The sequence below is a fragment of the Sciurus carolinensis genome, chromosome 13, assembly GCF_902686445.1.
Source record: "Sciurus carolinensis chromosome 13, mSciCar1.2, whole genome shotgun sequence".
Classification (NCBI taxonomy): Eukaryota; Metazoa; Chordata; class Mammalia; order Rodentia; family Sciuridae; genus Sciurus; species Sciurus carolinensis.
In genome coordinates, this window is record NC_062225.1 from 8994112 (window position 1) to 9014415 (window position 20304).

The 20304-nt window shown below is 49.4% G+C and overlaps 1 protein-coding gene across 8 annotated transcripts in view; it reads left to right on the forward strand.

Annotated features, from left to right (window-relative positions):
- The window catches only part of Npas2 (neuronal PAS domain protein 2), a 155720-nt gene that overhangs the window by 89154 nt on the left and 46262 nt on the right, over positions 1-20304 (forward strand). For 4 of the 8 annotated variants that reach the window (XM_047522826.1, XM_047522825.1, XM_047522828.1 and 1 more), the window contains 2 exons: positions 3825-3973; positions 14118-14207. In XM_047522826.1, the coding sequence (XP_047378782.1) occupies positions 3825-3973; positions 14118-14207 (239 nt within the window). Of the gene's footprint in view, positions 1-3824; positions 3980-9200; positions 9293-9843; positions 10061-14059; positions 14208-20304 lie in introns of those variants that run through there. The other 4 variants (XM_047522823.1, XM_047522824.1, XM_047522831.1 and 1 more) reach the window with 4 other exon arrangements.

A 20304-nucleotide genomic window follows, 5' to 3' on the forward strand; every position in this document is an offset into this window, starting at 1 on the left:
ATTGTGTCTTCCATCCGTGGTTGACTTGGATGTTGTTATGTGACATGCGGCTGTATGTGAAGCACCATGTAGCATCTGCTACCTAGTAAGTGCCCAGAAAATGGTACCTAGGTAATCCCAGCTTCCCAAGATGTCCAGAGATGAACACCTTAGAAAGATAACCTGCAGCTTTTTGAGCCCCACATTCAAGAATCAAAGGGTGAAGCCTGGGTTGTGGCTCAGTGGTAGAGGGTTTGCCTAGCACGTGTGAGGTACTGGGTTCAATCCTCAGCACTGGATAAAAATAATTAATAAACCAAAGGGTGAGGTTTGTAAGCAGGTGTGTTTAGCACCCAGAAACACCCTCCCTTCACCCTGTTTTCTTTTTTCTCTCTCTCTCCTTTTTCTCTCTTTCTTAAACTCAGTGATAAACCAAACAACCCAATTAAAACAGGGGGTATACAGACACTTCACAGAAGGGATATATGATTGGCCATTAAGCCTGTCCAAAGATGTTCAACACCACTAGTCATCAGAAAAAGGTAAAGTCAAATCACAATATGATCATACTTCAGGGCTTGGAGTGTGGCTCAGGGGTAATAAGCTCATGGCTAACCTGGGCAAGATCCTGGGTTCCAGCCCCAGCCCCACAAAACAAAGCAAACAGAAACAATAACACTTCAGTGACTAAAATGAAAAAAAAAACTGACCGACAATCCCAAGTGTTGGCAATGATCATAGCACTTGGGACAAAGGGTCTAGCCAACTTTGTAAAACAATGGGGCAGAGTGTTGTGAGTTAAACATACATTAACAGTGACTCAGCAAGTCCATCCCTCTGACCTGAGTACTCAGAACAGCATCATTCTTAACACCCCGACTGCAAACAGCCCAAATGTTGCCAAATGGTCATACAGTGGAATTCCAGTGGGCAGAAAAGGGAATGAAATATTAATATGTGCAGCAACGTGAATCCATCTCAAGAACTTTGTGCTAAATGAAGATCAAACACTGTATACCGTATATTTGTGTTTATGTGAAATTCTAGAAAAGGAAAAGCTACGTGTCTGTGGTTGGGGAAGTAAACGTTCATCAGCTGCTTTTTAGGAGGGAGGAGTTGTATATGTTGGTTTGCTGGCAGTTACACAATTTCCCCAATTCATCAAACTGTGCAACTTAAATGGATGAATTTTATGGAACACAAATGATGCCTTTAAAAAAAAATCCCAGAGGCTAGCTGTGCAAGCGTCTTTCAACCTGTGCCCCAGTGCCTGGGTGTGAGCAGACCTCGTTATTGGGAACAAGGTCATCCCAGGCTCCTGGCTGTCTCTCGCCTCGGCGCGGCAGATCCAGTTGACACTGACCGATTTCCGGGGGGTGCCACAGCCGTCCCAGGCGGAGGCTGACGGAAACGAGCTTGTGCTTCTGTCACTAATGATACGAGCCCTCATCGGATCCTCTGCCAGGCCGTGTTCGCCGTCATCACACCCATTGAAGAAGAGAACAGAGCAATAACGAGCTGAGTGTTATCGGCTCGCAAATAATTTATAATGGGCAAACTAGGACAGGAACAGAGCTTTTTTTGGCTAAGGAAGTTGCATGTCATTCTTCAAAATCTAGGCCAAAAAATTATTTATAATGCATAGACAGTCACTCAGAAAGTGAAAGGGTCCCTTTCTTCTCTATCCTATGTTTGAACACTCTGCCTTTTACCCTGAACCACAACTCAGGTACCTCAGCATCTTCCTGCCACCCGTCTGTGATGGGACAGGGCCCACAGAAAGACAGGGAGCGAGACCTTAGTAGAAATCCCTTAATCCTAAGGCCAAGAACAGACAGTAAGGAGGGAGAAGGCAGCAGAGGAAGCCCTTAGGCAAGACTAGCGGCCGTGCTCTCGAGGTGGGCTTCGAGGATTCTCCGACATGAGCAGGAAGCAGCCCAGGCCGAGACGGAATCCGTGCAGGGCGAGTCGTGAATAGCGGGTGTTGAAATCCAGCCAGGCTGCATGCTGTAGGCAGAGGAAGCAGAGGGGATGGCCGTGGTGGCGTCTGGGGACAGGATATTTGGGATGTGTCCTCCTGTCTACAGGGCTGTTTGGGGAGCCCGCTGATGAGGGATTAGCTGCCCCCACCCAGGAACCTTGACCCCAGGCCCAGGAAGGCCTAGGTCAGCAGGCAAACCATGCGCAAAGGCATCGCAGTCAGCTGACTCTCTGGGACAGATTTGTCGGGGGGACACCTGGGAGGGGTGGGGCAGCTCTCCCAGCCCCAGATGGCCCCAGGACACCCACTGCATGGAAGGGGCTTTGGTGAGTAGCTGAGGACCAAGACCAGACCCTCAAGCAGCACTGCTTCCAGCCTCCTCAGGGTAAGGCCGCCCTGCTCCGGGTCCTCCTTGTTCTGATGTCTTTTTAGAGCAGCCCCAGAGTCCCAATCCCTGTGGAGGTTAGGGTTCCTCAGAGGTGGCTCGGTGGCTCAGAAAAGGTCCCCTCCCCTCAAAACGAGCCACTTCTCTTTCTCCTCTTCTCTAGGTGCACCAGAGAGCATTGTCCTGTTCTTTAAATAGACCTCATCTTTTAGTGTTTGAGGGTCACAGCAAAGGTGAATGGGAGACCTGAGTGCGCCCACGTGCCCCTCCAGCATGCACACGGCCTCCCATGTGCCCCCCGCCCCCTGCATGCACACGACCTCCCACGTGCCTCCCCATGCACATGGCCTCCCATGTGCCCCCCCATGCACACGGCCTCCCACGTGCCCCCCGCCCCCTGCATGCACACGACCTCCCACGTGCCCCCCCATGCACTCGACCTCCCACGTGCCCCCCCATGCACACGGCCTCCCACATGCCTCCCCATGCACATGGCCTCCCACATGCCCCCCCAGCATGCATGCGACCTCCCCACGTTCAACACCCCACCAGAGTGGTACATTTCACAATTGATGAATGTCATTGACACCTCATAACCGCCCAAGTTGACAGAGGACACCAGGGTTTGCTCTTGGTGTGGTAGATTCTGGGGGTTCGGACAGGGGTTTAATGGCCTGTGCCCACCGCTGCAGTGTTATACAGGGGAGATTCGCTGCCCTAAAAATCCCCACACTCTGCATGTTCATCCCTCCCTAAAACCCATGGCAACCGCTGAACATCTTACTGTCTCATGGTTTCGCCTTTCCGGAATGTCACAGGGCTGGAACCCTGCACTCTGTGGCGTTTTCAGACTGGCTCCTTCGCCTTGGTAATGTGCACTTCGGCTTCCTCTGTCATTCTAAAAAGTCTCGTGGCACCTTGACGGCCACAAGCAGTGCCAGTCATATGTCGACCCTGGGTCTGCACGGCTCACACACGCAGGGCCAACCCTGTCTCTCCAACAGGACACTGATACTTCAGGCCAGAGCCAGGACATATGTCCTGGGTGGCACGCTTGGGACACCTGGCCATCCCGCATGACTTGGCACCAGGATGGGTGCTCTGGGTTGGAGGGGACACGGCTTGAGCCTGGGGAAGGGCTCTCCGTGAATGTGTCCCGCAGCCAGCCAGGTGAGCGGTGTGCCATTAGCCCTCTGCCTCTTACTGCTCTGTGAAGCCAGAGTGGCCGGGTCTGGCCACGGGCTGCTGTGGCTAAGGTTTTGTACGTGAGTCAGCGCTTACTTATTATTAACACTGTCTCTCTTTGTAGCCAAGAGTCTAGCAAAACATTTTTCTCTCCCCATTACTCAGCTCTGAATTGTGGCTTGGGAGACCTTCCCGAAGGAGTTTTGGAGGAGACGATCTGATAGACAGTCCTCCCGTTTCATCAGCCTTTATGGGGTGGAATGTTCTGGTAACCTGTGCCTTGTGTGTTTCCAGAGCCTCTCGAAACAAGTCTGAGAAGAAACGACGGGACCAGTTCAATGTTCTCATCAAAGAGCTCAGCTCCATGCTTCCTGGCAACACGCGGAAGATGGACAAGACCACCGTGCTGGAAAAGGTCATCGGGTTTTTGCAGAAACACAATGGTAAAGGTTGTGCGTCTCTCCATTTTTATCGGGCCTTGTTCCTTCCAGGAGGGGGCAATGACCTCAGCAGGCAGATCTTCCTGGGGAGGTGAGCTGTCACTCCCAGGATAGGCCACCCCACCAGCACAGGCTTCCCTGACCAGCAAGTTAGCAGAGGACTCGCCTCCCAGACTGCGTTATCAGCCAGAGGACAGATTCCAGGGCAGCCTCCTGGGGGGCCCCAGCCCCAGGGGCGGCCTTCACAGTGGTGCCTCTTCATCAGAAGTCCCTGGAGCAGGCAGGCAAGTCTCCCAGGTCGAGAGAGCGGCTTCCCCGGCAGCTGCCCCTTGCTATCTACCTCTGCTGTCACCAAACGTAACCTCTGTTTTAACTTCCCCTGCCTGAGGTCAGCTTTGCCGCTCGGGATGCTATTGACATGGGATTGTCTCAGCTTCCAGCTCGTGTGTTGTCACTGTGGAGAGCACGAAGTTACCACTCAGAGCCACACACGAGCTTGTGTGACCTTCATATCGTCCTCTCTCCCTTTTCCTCCTCTCCAAACCCTTCCATCTCATGCTCCTGGTCACGCCTACCTGACACTCACCTTGGATAGGACCCCCCAAAAAGTCAGAGAATAGATGAGAGGGCTCGGGAGCTATTCACAAGCAAGAGGAGCAGGATTCTTTTTTGCGTTAACCGTGACACCAAACATAATAAAGTCAAAAATGTCAGAACTGTTGAGGAAGTAATTACAGTCCTGTGCTTAAAGGAATGCTCCTCTCCCGCTGAACCTTTTGTCAGACAAGATGATTTCATGGGAGAGGGCATTGCCGGGACATCGGAGGGTTTCGTTTTGCTTGTTATTCTTTTATGATTTCCTTGATAATTATACATACCCATTAAAAATGCGACAGTGATGATCTATCCTCTCATTGTTTTTCCGAAACTGCCCAGGAGCAAACAGAGAACATGTTAATTGCTTTTGTTAAAAGGCAGGAAAGATCAATCAAGCAGGATTAGAATGGAGTGTTCTGGCTGTCTTCGGTTGCCCTGATAATTTAATCAGAATGGTTATATTTCCTAAATAATGGTTTAGCCAAGTGAAATAGCAGGTTGTTTTGATGCCAAGATATTTTGTACAAATTACTCAAACTAGGTCAGTGCCACTGAGAAGCAGGACAGCTGTTAAATAGGACAGCTGGGATCAAGTTCATCAGTGTAACGCTCATGCTGGGCTCTGTCCTCCGTGGAGTTACAGAGTGGTCAAATCTGGGCCCTGGGAGGACAGGTCGGCAGGTCCTCACCGGGAAAGGCCCGTACGGTCTCACTTTTTTCATAAGATGATGGCCTGTTCCCGCTTTGGTGCAATCAGGATCTCTCCAGGATCTCACTCGTCCCTGTGATTCATTCATATTCAAAAGAAAGCAAAAAACTCCACGGCAGATTTTATGCAGAAATAGAGTTACTGGACCAAAATTTGGTTTAAAGCAAAAAACAAATGCAATCGCCTTCTGTATCCTCCACATAGACTTGAACTCCACAGGCACATGCGACAGGGGGAGAAGAATGATCTTGGCATTTCTCCATGGCTCCCTGGGAGCCATGCACTGTGCCAGGGGCTCTGCAGGAGGTCCCCTCTCTAAGCCTCACAAGAACACTGAGTTAGTCCCATTGCACAGATGAAGCAACTGAGGCACATGAGGGTAAGTCACTCATCCATGTCGGATAGCCGGTAACATGTGGACTCCAAACCCAGTGGCCTGTCTGCAGAGCCCTGTGTTTAACACCAGCCTCTAGAGCTTCTCCACCAGAGGTGGCGAGCGGCGCTCTTAGGCAGATTCCTAGTATAGCTCACTGCAGCTGTTCACTGATGAGCCATGAGTCCACAGCTCAGTCGTCAGACTCTCTGGCTGCGTGCTAAAGCCAACTGTGGTTTAAGAGGACTGCTGAATTTTCAGGAGTTTTGCAAACCAGTGCACATCAAGTTGGTAACTTAAAATTGGCCTTGGTAGGAATATTTACACAGAAACGGGCAGACCTTCCCGATCCAGCGTTATGGTTGAGGGTGGGAAGCCATTCCCCAGCAGACTGCTGGGGAAGACCCCAGGCATCAGTACCTTCAAAGCATCCCATGTCATTCTAGTGCGCAGCCAGCGTGGGAAGTGTGGATTCAGACAAGCTTTCTGCCTTCTGGTGAAAGGGAGACCACAGGGCGAGAGGGAAAGACGACAGGTAGTTGCTGTCAGTATTTCAAGTAGCCCTTTTTTCTTTTTCCTCAGCTTGGGAGATACACCTTGATCCTGGAATGCACATTTATTCTCTTTGAAGTGATCCGAATTAAAATAAGAATCTAACCATGCTTCTTTGTTTAGAGATTTTGTGTCAATGGCATCTCTCATAAGAGAAGATCCTGAATTATGTAATGAACAGGGACTAGTGCAAATCCTGTCCCCCTCCATCTGAATGCTAGTTCTGCGGGGCCAGGCTGGCCCACACCTGTGTGAGTCCCAGGCTGAGCTAATGTGATTTTGTCCCGACCCCCATTCCTCCTGTGTGCCTCAACTCTAGTGTCCCTGCCTTCATGGATGGCGCAGGCTGGGGTGGTTGAAGGGGCTGCAGAACCAGGAGAATGTCCCTTGGACAGAGTGATACTGACCCACCCCAGCAGTTGGGTTACTGCCCCATTTCCCAGGCTTTTTCTTTGACCACACAGAGCCCAGAGAGGTCCTGTTCCTTGTTCTGGTTTCCAGCCAACCACTGGGAGAAAGCATTCCCTCACTGCAAGTTAGACCAGAGTGAATTTGGGGAGCTAGCTGTCCATCACAGTGTCTTCCTACAAAAATGCCCGCAGTGGGTTTCGCTCCCCTTTCTGTTTTGAAACACTGATCATGCCTCTTTGCTAATCCTGCCCACCACCTGCAGCTTATGATATTGGTCTTAATATTAAGTGCCATTGGAGACATGATTATAACCCTGAGTTTTATTTCCCAGTAAAACATTTTTTACTGGCTTTGAGGCATCTTACCTAATTTATGTGTTTTTTCATATCCTATGAATCGAGCCTTAACTCGCAAGGACTATAATCAAATTGTTGAGATACAAAGTGAATGAAATGGCTACTTCCAGTATTATTACGCTGGTGCCGAGAAAATATCCAGTCTTATGGAATGAGCTGAAGATGGCTTATGTCAAAGCCAAGGGTCATTTATTTTCCTTCACCATTAAATTGAATGAACCTCTGTTTATTTGAATCAGGGCTTCCAGAAAGACTCTTCTCCATTCCATCTACACTTTGATCCCAGTGGTTAGAAGAATTTTTTAGATGAGTGTATGTCTTGGGGAGACGGAAGTGGGCATGTTGGAATCCCACTCTTATAAGTGTTCAAATATAGTGTTCATTCATGCTAAGACCTAGGAGGTTCAGCTTCTCTCCCTTGCCTTGGCTGACACCCTGGGACAAACCCTGGCCAAGATTTCTGTGTAGCGCCCTGCCTCTGCTTCCCAGAATGCGTTTCACCTCATTCATCATGGCGCCCAGCCCCATGAGGCGCCAGGCACACCCACCCTCCCAAGCCAGCCCTCCTCAGTGCTGTCGATTGGCTGACTGCCAACATGGTGTCTCTCCAGGGTTCCCTCCTGTGTTCAATGCCAAAGGCTCTTAGTGGCCCTCTTGTTCTTTAAAATTGCAAAGGACAAAAATAAATAAATAAATAAAACACCTTGATTTTTCCTAACCACAGCAACAACTTGTCCTTCCAGACATTCAGACATCACCCAGGAAGAAAACCTCCCAGTGGAGCCTGATAATTCAGGGAACATGGAGTAAGCACCAACAAGTGAAGATTTAGAAAGTTTACGGTCTCATATGTAACTCAGCCCTTCATGTGCTCCTTGCTCATGAGTAACTGCTGGATTTCATTCAGGGTCATTCATACAGATACAGAATTTATTCCCCACTCTCCAAGAAAGAGAGGTTGCCAGAAACACAGAAGCAGGGGCTGGGGACTTAGCTCAGTAGCAGAGCATGTGTTTAGCATGCGCAAGGCCCTGGTTCAATCCCAAGCACTGGAAAAGAAAAAAAGTGCAAAGGAGAGAAGCTTGAAATCTCTCCTAGAATAAAGTGGAGAGATTATCTGCCTGAATGAGTCACATTGTCTAGGAAGTGGTTCAACAGGTTTGTTTTATTCTCTGAGGTATGAGATAAGTCATACGTTCTTATACTTTTCTTAACGCAAGAAAATAATCTCTAAAAAGACTTCATGGCACATAAAGTGGAATCAAATGTTGATTCAAGATGTTGAATAAGGGAAGGTAAAGCAAACATATGATATCACACTTTATCTATTACAGCTATCAGAGACCAAACCATGTTTTTCAAAAATACAAAAAAAAAAAAAAAAAAAAGCTACAATATTTAAGGAGTTCTGTGTAGGTCAATGATTGTGGGTTGATAAATGTGAATAACGTCTTTAGTGCCAGATAGTTACATGAGACGGATAAAATATAGATTAAGACAAAAAGACTTTAAGAAGAATAATTTCAGGCCTTTAAAGCAACTAAGTAATGAACCTTTGTGAAGCACAGTGTAGTTCAGCAATAGCAATGCTGAAAAATCTCTCATAGTCTATGTAACACAGGGCGTTATTTACTATAAGCCTAAGATGTTTCCAGAAATTCATGGGGGTTATTTGTTGTTGTTTTTGTTAATTTTTTTTTTTTTTTTTGGATGTTTTGTTTTGTTTTGTTTGTGATGCTGGGGAGCCAACCCAGTTTTCACACATGCTCTACCGCTGAGCTGTGCTTCCAACTCTTGAAATTTTAAAAATCCCAGCTCTCTGAACTAAGTGCTTTGCCTTGACCACAAAAAAAGCAGCTTAAGAAGGTGTACCACCACCCCAGTCGCCCTGCATTGAAAACGGTGACTAGCTAATTCTAGTTCTCAATGATGACATTGGTCACATACGGAAATCCAAGGGCATTGTGCCCTCTGCAGCAATGCCAAGTGAGGGCTACGCTTCCCTGCAGCCCCCGGGAGAGGTAGGAGAATGTCAAAGTGTTTCTAGGCCCGTTACATCTAAGTTCCCAGTCCTCGGAAATCATATTTCCTTATATGTACTTTTTAAATTAAATTATAAAGAAACTTATACAAAATGACATAGAAATAACATGTGTTTCATTTGTGAATTCCAATTTCTGGGTGCCGATGAACATAAAAGCTTATTTGTGTGTGTATGTGTGTGTTTTTTAGAAGTCTCAGCACAAACGGAAATCTGTGACATTCAGCAAGACTGGAAGCCTTCATTCCTCAGTAATGAAGAATTCACTCAGCTGATGTTGGAGGTGAAATGCACTTTCAAATTAGCTTAATGGTTGCAAATTAAACTGTAGCTACTTGTTCCTGACAAGACCCTCTAACCCAAGGAGACAGCTGTTCTTGACCCTGGAGAGAGGTCTTGAAATAGATCCTGTTCTGAGGCTCAGCCTGTTAGGGTCTATGTTTTGGCTACTGAGTTGGGCAAAATAAGCAAGAATTCCCCCAAATGAATGTGACTGTGTTCTATGCCTGTGGGGTGGGTCCCCTCACCCAGTGCAGGAAGGCGAGGGGTGGGTCGGAGGTAGGAGGGAAGGGAAGGAGAGAGGAAAGACCACCTCGTCTGGCATCTCCCATTGGACTCCGAGGGCCTTTTCTCCAGAATGCAATGATTTTGTTTTCCCTTAGTAGAAACTTGGCAAATGAAAGTCTTTTTTAATGTTATGCTTTTAACTTGAGTCCTACCCCATCCGCATGGCATGTGGATGTCAACCCCAGTGAACCCACGCCCTCCACCCAGCCCACATTCCTTCCTCTGGATCCGGCGTGCCGGGCTCACCTGCAGGGCTGTTTGTGAGAACCTGGCGAGTCGAGTGTCCTTCCGCAACACTGTGTATTTACATTTGGGTGAAAGTTCGCAGCACTGATGAGATCGGACGCGGCGAAGCACCTGGCATCCGGCTGTGACTCCCAGCCTCGGATGGGAGAAGACTGGGGACACATGAACATGGCCATGAAGGCAGAGAAACCCTCAGACGTGGTAGATGCAGGCCCTTGACCCAGGAGAATTAGGACAGGCAAGTTCAGCGAGAGGAAGCTCATTCCTGGGCACGTGGCAGAGTGTGGTTCCTGGCAGGGTTTTTGGAGAGTGGCTTCTTGGGATAAATCTTTCTTTATCTCATCTGTGTGCCTAGATAAGACTGATGTAAACTTGAATTTACATAGATTAGCTATGCAGAAAACAGAAAGTACTGGAATAAGAAAATGCCAGAATAAAGATGTCCAAATATTATGAAATATAAAAGCATTAATGAACATTTGCATAAAATGAAAGATACTTAACTCTACATGGGATCTATATTTAAAGAAAATACAGAACTTTCTACAGAAGCAATGCATTTTAAGTATGTTAAATTTAAAGCAACGTGTGAAATATAATGCTGAATTAATGTATCATTATGCTACTTTGCATACATCGATTTATCTTTTAATTCTTATGGAGAAGTAGTTAAAACATATAACCCTCTGGCATTAGCCACTTTTTAAGAGTCTGTAGCACAAACGTTTTGCTTTTTCCAGGGAGTTTCAAGGTATCGAAAGACTTTGAGAAAGCAAGGTTTGTATATTAAGTTAAAAATGAATAAATTTGGGAATGCAGGACTAAGATGGTAGAGACTGGAATTTCTAGAAGAAGATCTTAGCTGGGTGTGGGTAGTCTTTATGCACTTTACGTACCTGCTCCCAGTGCGGACACAGACTCCCTGGAGTCGGGAGGAAAGGAAGACATGCTGGGTGGCCAGAGAGGATCTGGAATCCAGTCTGCGTGGCCAGAGGGCGTTCTCAGGAGCTGCCGGAGTCGGAAGTCCACCAGCCAGCGCTTCTGATTTATCTCTGTCGGGCTTCTGTTCCGACCTGCTGACCTTCACCTTCCACTTGCTCCCTGGCGTCCTGAGCCCTGGGCCTGCAGTGGACCCCTCGGGATGACGTCATCAACGGCGTGGATCTCTCTCCAGACGCACAGCCCTCTCTTTTTGGACACAAGAGGAATCCAGGCGGGCCATCTTGATCCCTTTTTATTGCAATGAGGACCAGAACCTGCCATGCCCCCAGGGAACTGCTGATACCCTCTGGGTGTGAACCCCTCTTTTCTCTTGGCTTCTTTTCAAAAGGCACAAAACCGGGCCCCGGAGGACTCACGTGTGTGAAGTCTGAAAGACCAAACATCGCCCAGGCTGCCGAGCAGCCGCACTGGCCGGGCGTGAGCTGGGCAAGACTGTGGTCCTGAGCACCTTTGCAAGTTGACTGGAAAGGAGAGAATGCTCTTGGGGCCGGGGTTGTGGGAGTTGATGGCATTTCTGTGTCTGAATCGGAAGAGCTGAGTCTTTTCTCTTCGCCCAGAGATTGTCCCAAAGAATTCAGAGAATGTTCCACCAGAGTTAGGAACTAGCAGAAAGGGGAGGTTTCCTTTCTCTCCAGTGTGTTTCAGGAATAAAAGTCACAAGGTCCCTGTGCGAATCACCTTTACCTGGACAGGTGCACACCCCTGAGCAGTCATTGCTGTTGACTCGGCCTCAGCAGCGGGGTTTCCAAGCCGTGGCAAGCGTTCTTAACGCGGTGACTCAGGCAGTTCTTGTAGATTTGATGGGAAATGCCAATGAGCTGATGAGAGTCCTCTTCCGTCTATAAATACCTTCAGCTTTGTGACACCCACTCGCTTGACAAATTCAAGAGGGACATGGGCTCACTCTGCAAAAGCGCCACTGTTTGTGCAGTCCCTACTTTTGCCAGCCTTCCAGTCTTTTTCCAGAAAGATCCAGCTGATGTCATCAACAATGACCCCAACCCCTGAAAAAAACCATGTCACTTCAGGAGGTCTGCAAAGAGTCAGGAGTAGCACGGAAGCTACCAGAGACTGAGGAGAGTGGAGGGGAAGAAGAGTGGGGAAGGGTGGGTAATGGTAACAGTTACAGTAGAGAGGAGTAAGTCCTGTCATGCGATTACACCGTGGGTGATTAGAGACAATAATAACGTTCTGTATTTTTCAAAAAGCTAGAAGAAAGAATTTTGAATATTTTTACTATAAACAATTAATAAGCCGGGCATGACAGCACATGCCTGTAATCCCAGCAGCTCTGGAGGCTGAGGCAGGAGGACCTCATGTCAAGGCCAGCCTCATCAATTTAACGAGGCCCTAAGCAACTTAGCAAGACTCTGTCTCAAACTAAAAAATAGAAAGAGCTGGGGATGTGGGTCAGTGGTCAAGCACCCCTGGGTTCAATACCCGCAACCAAAAAACAAACAACAAAAGTACAAAACAAAGAATGAATAAATGTTCAAGGGGGCAGAGAGGTTTAACCTGATTTAAACATTACACAATGTATATGGAAACATCACATGGCATCTCGTAAAAATGTACAATTTTATTTTTATGTAAAAATATAAATTGAAGTTAGTAAATAACTAATTTAACAAATTTAAAAAGTAAAACTGTTTAGAAAAATAACTGAGGGGAAAGAAATAAAATTCACAAGGTCATACTTTTTTATTCGCGGTAACCCGCGAGTCCAATCGAGAGTTTCTCGGCCTCGGCATGACTGACATGTTGGGCCTGATACTTCTTCAATGTGGGAGCTGTCCTTTGTATTATAGGGTGCTCTGTGGCATCCTTGAACGCTCCCTGGAAGCCAGTGTCACTCTCTCTTGTAATCACAGCCCCCACATATCTCCAGACATTTGCAGGTGTCACCAGGGTTTCACTGAAGATGTGTGCTTTCCTATATTTTTTTGGTCTTAAAGTTTGTCACACGTCTGTGTAAAATAACAAGTGAGCCTAGTGTCTGTTTCAGTTTTCCTGGTGGAACGAGCCCCTTCCCTTGGCTCATAATAAAGGTGCCCTTCTTGTGGTTAGTGGTCTGCTACCGGTTCCTGGTCCCTCGCTCTGGGGCACACGCTCCTCGCAACGAGGAGTTGATGCTCTCTTGTCCAGACAGGTCTTCAGGAACACGCTGGGAGGATCTGGATGGAGCCTTATGTAATGTTTCCAGAGCTTTCTAAGCACATATTTCACTTTTTTCCCCCAAGGCAGAAAATCTCCCAGACTTGGGGAAGATAATATTTCAAAAGCAATGGTCAGCAAAACGACGGTGACAGGCTTACAGTCAAAGTCCACCTGCGCTTACATATCATTCCCGCCAAGATGTGTTTTCTGGTCCGGTGGCTTTGGCTTTGCTCTTAATCTCTCCCTCTCCCAGGTGCACCTCAGACCTCCAGGTGCTCCATGACTCCATCCTCACTGGATTATGTCATTAGGATTGTATCCATCAACTCTCAGATGAGATTATGAAAGCACATTATATCCACATTAAACTAAATCTCCACAAAACAGCTAAAGTGTCTGCTTTGTAAGAAACATTGCCCGTGTTACACCTTTTAGATCACAAGTACCCAGAACAGTGTGCCTGACATTTAAGAGACACCCAATAGATACTTTTCCGTGAATGCCTATTTTCTAACATTTAGAAATGCTCATGTGTCCAACTGAGTTACCAAACCCCCGTCCCCACCCGGCCCTGAGGGGCATTGAGAATGTTCTCTACAAATGGGTCTTTCCTTGGCTCTTGCCTCTGTGGCCGTGAACATGGCAGAGGTTTACCTGGACCAGCAGGCACACTTTTTCTGTCTGCGAGGCCTCTATTTCATCTTGCATCTTGTAGTAAATGTTTACTGCTGAACTCAAGGTGATGCTGGGGATAGGAGGCCGGGGACCGTGCACATCGCCAACATCTTTCTGTCGTAATGATGAGAGTTCTGAGTCAGCTCAGTGAATCATGTGAATGAGAGTGTGCCTATCACCGAACCCACTTAAGCAGTTTCCATGGCTAAGTTTTGCTTTATGATACCAGTAGGTCAACTTCTTCCTGGAGCCTGTAATGCTTTTACAAGCACTTATCCCGGGCTAAGCACAGTGTGTAACAAACCCTTGGTGTATAAGGTCGGAAAGTGTTGCGAGATGGTTCCTAGGAATAGTGTAAGGATATTCCTTAAAGCCAGTGTCGTAAAATGGTCCTTTGCTTCAGTGACAGGTTCCTCCATCAAAGCATTGCTAAGGAGCTTTCGAATGTGCGTTTTCCACAGGCACTGGATGGCTTCATTATCGCTGTGACAACAGATGGCAGCATCATCTATGTTTCTGACAGCATCACGCCTCTCCTTGGGCATCTACCGGTGAGTTTCTGCTTCAGTGGCCTTTGCTTGTGTACAGTGTCGTCTTTGCCTGGAGAATCATCCAGACCCAGATGGGACATGGTGGGGGTATAGGGCAGTGGGGCCTGGGGCAATGAGAAGGACAGAAACATGGAGTGTTAGGGAGTGCCCAGGTCGGGCGGGACCAAACCTGGCCAAGCTCAAGTCCCCCTGGGGCAGAGCCAGGGCGGGTGCAGGCTTGTGTCTCCCTGGAGCTGGCCTGCCACCATGACCTCAGCAAGGACAGACCCGGAGTCGAGGACGTTCACGCGCACTCTCAGCCCTGGTCAGACACAGACCAACGTGAGAATCCCGGTAGTGAACAGAGCTCAGTGTCAGCTGGTGACTGGGACAGGGGATGGGCAACAGATGGCTCAGACCAGAACAGGCTTTGGGTCTCGCTGGGGACATGCACATGGTGACACTTAATAGTGGTAAGGAGCAGGATGACTCCGGGGAGGCTTGGTGAGTGAGAGATGGCCAGGCCTGGGCAGTGGGGGCTTGGGTGTGGCTCCAGATAGATGTCCCTCTTGCTCTTCCCCCTTTTCCTCCTCTCTGCACAAGCTCTGCTGGCTCCCTGGCCACCCCGGCTCAGGATGAAATGACCCTCAGGTCTCCACAGGCTGCCGAAGGCCCGCCCGCAGGCTCCTGAGGGCCCCGTGGCCGTCTCCCATGTCCTGACCCACCCTTACTTATTCCTATAGAACCTGACCTTGAATGTCAGCTCACACAGGAGGGACCCGGATGGAGCGTCCTCTCTTCTCTATTCTCCCAACAAGCCCCGCCAAACCCCTCACCCCGCCACTCCTCACCCCTGAGCAAGGGCGGACGGTGGCCAGCTCACGTGACAAGGAGGGACGCAGCTTGCCCTGGGCTCCCACACAGGGACCTGGCCTCCTCTCGCTGCCTCATGGCCCTGCTTGGTGGGCAGCTCCCCTCTGCTCTGGGTGACGAGCCCAGCGCTGCCGAGGGCCCAGGCTGCCACATCGTGCTGGGTCACGCTGGTCCTCAGAGCTGCTTCCCCATCCATCATCTCTGCGAATGACACACGGGCATATCGAAGCTGCCACTCACACTTGTCCTTTGCTGGCTTGCTGTGTCACACCAGGGAGGCATTTTTTCTTCTCTGAGCGGATGCCATGATCCGTATGGAATCCATAATCCCATTATGCCATGATCTAGGCTCACGGGTCGCGCCTCTGTGCTGTGCCCGTTTCCAAGGCCAGAGGTGACTGGTCGCCAGCTGCTAGAAGGGACTCCTTCTCAGCCCCGTGGAGGCTGAGGGGTGGCTGCACCTCCCCAGGCCGGGAGGACGGGGATGAGTTCGAAGCGATGACTGTGCAGCTTCCGTGGGTTCATCTGAGGATGCGAGGGAACGCCGGGGAGCTGGGGCGCTCTGTGGAGGCATTTGTGTTTTGCTTTGAGAGGAAAGGACTGGGCAGGGACAGGCCCGGCTGGGAACACCCAGACGTGACCTGCCTACCGACCCAGGAAGGGGAGCCCAGAGCCCTGAGCGCTGTTTGGGTAAACAGGATTTGCGCTGCTCTGCTTTATGCTTTTGTAATTATCTGATGACCCAGTTGCTATATATGGCAGAGGGGACTCAGAAAGTGAGATGGGAATTCTTCTGACTCGAAATCAGGGAGTGAGTTGGGAAGACCTTTGTTAATTATTTCCTAACTCTGGAAGGGCCAAAAATGACCCCCAGCTGTAATTGGTCAACGCCAGACCCATCTGAGTGCTTAGGTGTCTTTACAGAGAGATCCAGGCTGCAAGGCAGCCCCTCCTGCCCCCACCCCGGCCCATGGAGGTGCGCCCCAGGATCGGCATCCCCCAAATTTTGCTTCAGTCTACTTTCAGCTTTCCTGATCCAGTTTTTACCAGGATCATCCTTGGCCAGCGGGTGGGCAGGGTCTGTGGAGGATGGAAAGGTCTCCGGTCCTCTCGGCATGCCGCTGGTTGGTCTGGGGGTCAGACCTCTGTTGCCTCCGCCTTACAGGTGAGGAAGCCCAGGGGACCCAGCCCCAGAGGGCCAAGTGGGGAGCACACCAGTCTCCTCACTGCTCCTATGGCTTCCTGGTGTCAAGAATTTGGGTCGCAACTTAGAAATGCTGCTTTTGGTTCAGTTGGCTTCCATCCGTACTTCCTGGACGGGAGCCAGGACTTGTCCATGGGGGGCAGCATCCCTAAAGCCCCGGGCGGTTGCCTTCCTTCAGGATTGCAGTGTTGTTGAGATTCCACCAGTTCAACCATTAGCCGCTAACACGGTACCTGTGCTATTTCTATGCACCAGACACCTTTAAGAGTCGCTTCCAAGTGCTCATCTGTAAAACGTACTTGGAGCAGCACTTAGCACAGAGTGAGGGCCAGATCACATTTGCTGTCCTTACTGATCCGTTCAGTAACCTCAGGAAGTTCACCCCTGTTCACAGACGAGGAGACAGTGCACAGCCCAGAGAGGTAAAGTAATTTTCCCAAGGCTCCACAGCCAGCCAGTGATAGGGTTGCATTTGACCTCAGGCACTTTAGCTCCAGAACTGGATGCCCAATCACTACTCAGAATGCTGCAGAGGACAGAATAAAGTTGAAAGTCCCCAAGTCGTGGTGGGTGGTTAGTAAGGGAGCGAGTGAGAAAGCCACAGGTGTTAGTCAGTCTGCAGGGAAGAGGTGGCCATGGAGGGAAGACATGGCCAGCCGGGACACAGTGTGGGCAGGGGACAGCAGGCCACTGTCCCCAGCAGCAGAGTCCTGTCAGTGTCACACCAAGCACAGGCTGGCACACCAGGGATTCAGCTCCTTGGTCCCTGTGGTGATGCAGGAATCAAAGCAACCAGAAAGCCTGGGCTCAGTGGTCCACTCCAGTAACCCCATCTGCTCATGAGGCTGAGTCAGGAGGGTTGCAAGTTCAAAGCCAACCTGGGCAACTAGCAAGACACTGTCTCAAATGAGGGGGGAAAAAAAGAGCAACCAGAATTCTTTCTATGTCTAGAACTTTCTTTTTTAGTTTGACAGAGAAAATAAAGGAAAAAAAAAAAAAGTTCAAAGCAGAAAGTGATTTCATGATAAAGTCAAAACTATTCAGTAGTATTAATACATTTGGCCTTCTTTTTTGGGGGGGTACAGGGGATTAAACTCAGGGGCACTCAACCACTGAGCCACATCTCCAGCGTTATATTGTATTTTATTTAGAGAGAGAGTCTCACTGAGTTGCTTAGTGCCTTGCTGTTGCTGAGGCTGGCTTTGAACTTGCAATCCTCCTGCCTCAGCCTCCTGAGCCGCTGGGATTACAGGCGTGCACCACCGTGCCTGGCACATTTGGCCTTCTTTGTGTCTAGAAGTTACACAGGCACTTTCCAGGAAACCTCCCCCAGCCCTTCCCTGCCCTCGCCGGCTGGAGCAGCTCACCTGATCCCGGCCACTCTGTCAGAGGTGACTTCTGGGCATGGCCGGGTCCCACAGCTGTGGCTGCAGCTGGAAGTGGATCATGAGCTGAAGAGTCAAGTTCTCTAGATATTTTAAAGATCGTGCATCCTGATTTTCACATGTCATGCATATAGATGTGTGAATGCAACATATGTCCAATATTTAAATAAATGACTAGATGAGCAGAAACTTAGGTCGCTGTCACTGAGGTCAGGACATAGAACAGGGCTGAGGCCATGGCAGCGCCTGTCCACAACTCTTCCATCACACCCCCCTCTACCTGAGGTGGCTCTTCTCCTGACTTTTAAAATCATTTGCTTGTTTTTCTTTGTAATTTCATCTATTTTGAATCGATCACTACGCTATAATTGAGTAGAAGCTGAGTGTCCCTTTTCTGAAATGCTTGGAACTGGATGTTGGATTTTTTTCGGATTTGTGAGAATGTTTGCATAATGAGGTACCTTGGGGACAGGACCCAAGTCTAAACATAAATGCATTTATGTTTCATATGCTCCTCGTACACGTAGCCTGAAGGTAATTGGATGAACCGTTTTAAAGAATTTTGTGGACGAAGCACGATTTCGTGGAATTTTCTGTTTGTGGCATCCTGTCAGCCAGTGCTCAGAAAGTTCCAGAATTTGGATGTCTGGATTAGGGGTGTTCAACCTGTATTGTCTTTAGCTTACGTGGACTCGTGGGAAATAGACGGTAGCTTCTCCCGGGCTCAACCCTGTTGGTGAGATCCCTCCTTCCGGGGTCTGGCGTGGGGACAGGTCGGTCTCGCTGCAGCACCGTAGGCCGATTTAGGAACCTGCTGCAATCGCTGCAGCCATTCCGTTGGGAACTCTGAGCCAGTGCTTCCGGGATCTCTCACAGCGTCTCCTGCTGAGAACTGACCGGAAGTAGGATGGCTGGCTTGGGGGTGGGGGGACAGGTGTTCCTTCGCCTTTACTCCACCCGACTGGACTACTGCCATCGCGATTGTCGATTCTCCCTCCACCAGCAGGGTGCAGAGTTCCAGTGCTCTGTGTCATCAGACTGGGTACCGTCAGACCCCTTGGGCTTTATCAGTCCAGTGCGGGAGGCGACTCGCAGAGTCTTGATTTGCTCCTCTGCTCATTCCTAGTGAGGCCCTGTCGCTTCCTCTGCTGACCGGCTCTTTGGATGCTGTCTTCTGTAAAGTGGCTGTTCCGATACAGTCAGGCATCACTTCATGACAGCGGTACTTTCTGATGAGTGTGGCATTAGGTGACTTCGTCATGTTGAGAACATCTAGATTAGTGTACTACGCTAATTAGTGTACTATCACTAATGTGCCACACACTAATCTAGAAATCACCTACTGCACGCCAAGGCAATATGGTACAGCCGTTGCTCCCGGACTGCACGCCTGTGCACCATGTCACTGTAGTGGACACTGTAGGCAGTTGTGATACAGTGGTAAGTGTCTGTGTATCCGGCGTATCTCAAGTAGAAAAGGTGCAGTAAAAGGTACGCAGAATTCTATGGAAAAACCATAGTACCTGTGATCTGTTATTGGCTGAAATATTCTTATGAAGTGTATATTTTGTTTTTGATTCTTTCCTGTTGGATTTTTGGACTCTTCTTGTAACAATTTGAAGGCACGTTTTCCATGATCTGGACACTAGTCCTCGGTGAGGTCCTCTTATTCACCCCACCCCAGGGTAATGGGGAGGTTTGAACACGCAACACCCAACCCCAGACAGATGGGCTGGTGCAGGTTGAGTCACACGTACTCAGCGGACACTGCACACAGGGCTACACGGGGGTTGCACTGGGGAACAGATGGGGGAGGCAACTTTGTAGTAATAGATGGTGGGTGACCCCGGGTTCCCTGGAGGATGGGATTGCACAGGCTGATAGGAAACTAAGCCTGTTACTCAGAAATGAGCAGGAACTGTACTCAGTCCCCTTGAGAAGGAGGGCATTTGACTGGGGACCCTATCCATCGAGGCAGAGTGGGGACAGGAACTTGTAGTTTGGCCCTCTTGATGTCATCGGAGGTCAAGGAGGTGCATAACACGGGACCTTAATTTTAGGCCTTTTATGTTGGGAATATGTGTTGCAAATACCTTCTGCGGCTCTGCGGCTTACCTTTCCCCTCTTGGGTTACTTTCGTGAACACAGACAGTCCTTCTTCATATCTTTAGTGAATCCAGCACACGAAGGGCACACTAAGCTTTAGTCGCAGCTCAGCTGAAGCCAAGCCTCTCACGCTGCCTCTGACTTCTTGGTTCTTCAGCCAGTTCAAGGCCCAAGGACTTCGAGAGCCCATTCCCGCTGCTTCTCGAGGCAAGGAGTCCCCAGGACCTCTTATGTTGTCCCTTCTAACTGAGGCCAGCACACATCTCCAGCCGGAACTGTCCGCTGGGGCCTCTCAAAGACATTACAGGACGGAAGGTCCACCGGGCCGCTGCAGCCCAGTGGCCGGCCTCCGCACGCTACTTATGCAGACCCCCTTCACTTCGCTGGGTGTCGTGGAGCTGGTGCTACTGGCTCAAGGGAGAGAGGTGTCCTTTGCCCTGCAGGGGTTTCAGCTCATCCCCGGGCCCTGGAGAGAAGCTCCCCTGAGGGACGCCCAGGAGCGGTGCGGGTGCAACTAGGCTTTCCTAGTAAAGCTGAGAGAATGGCCGAC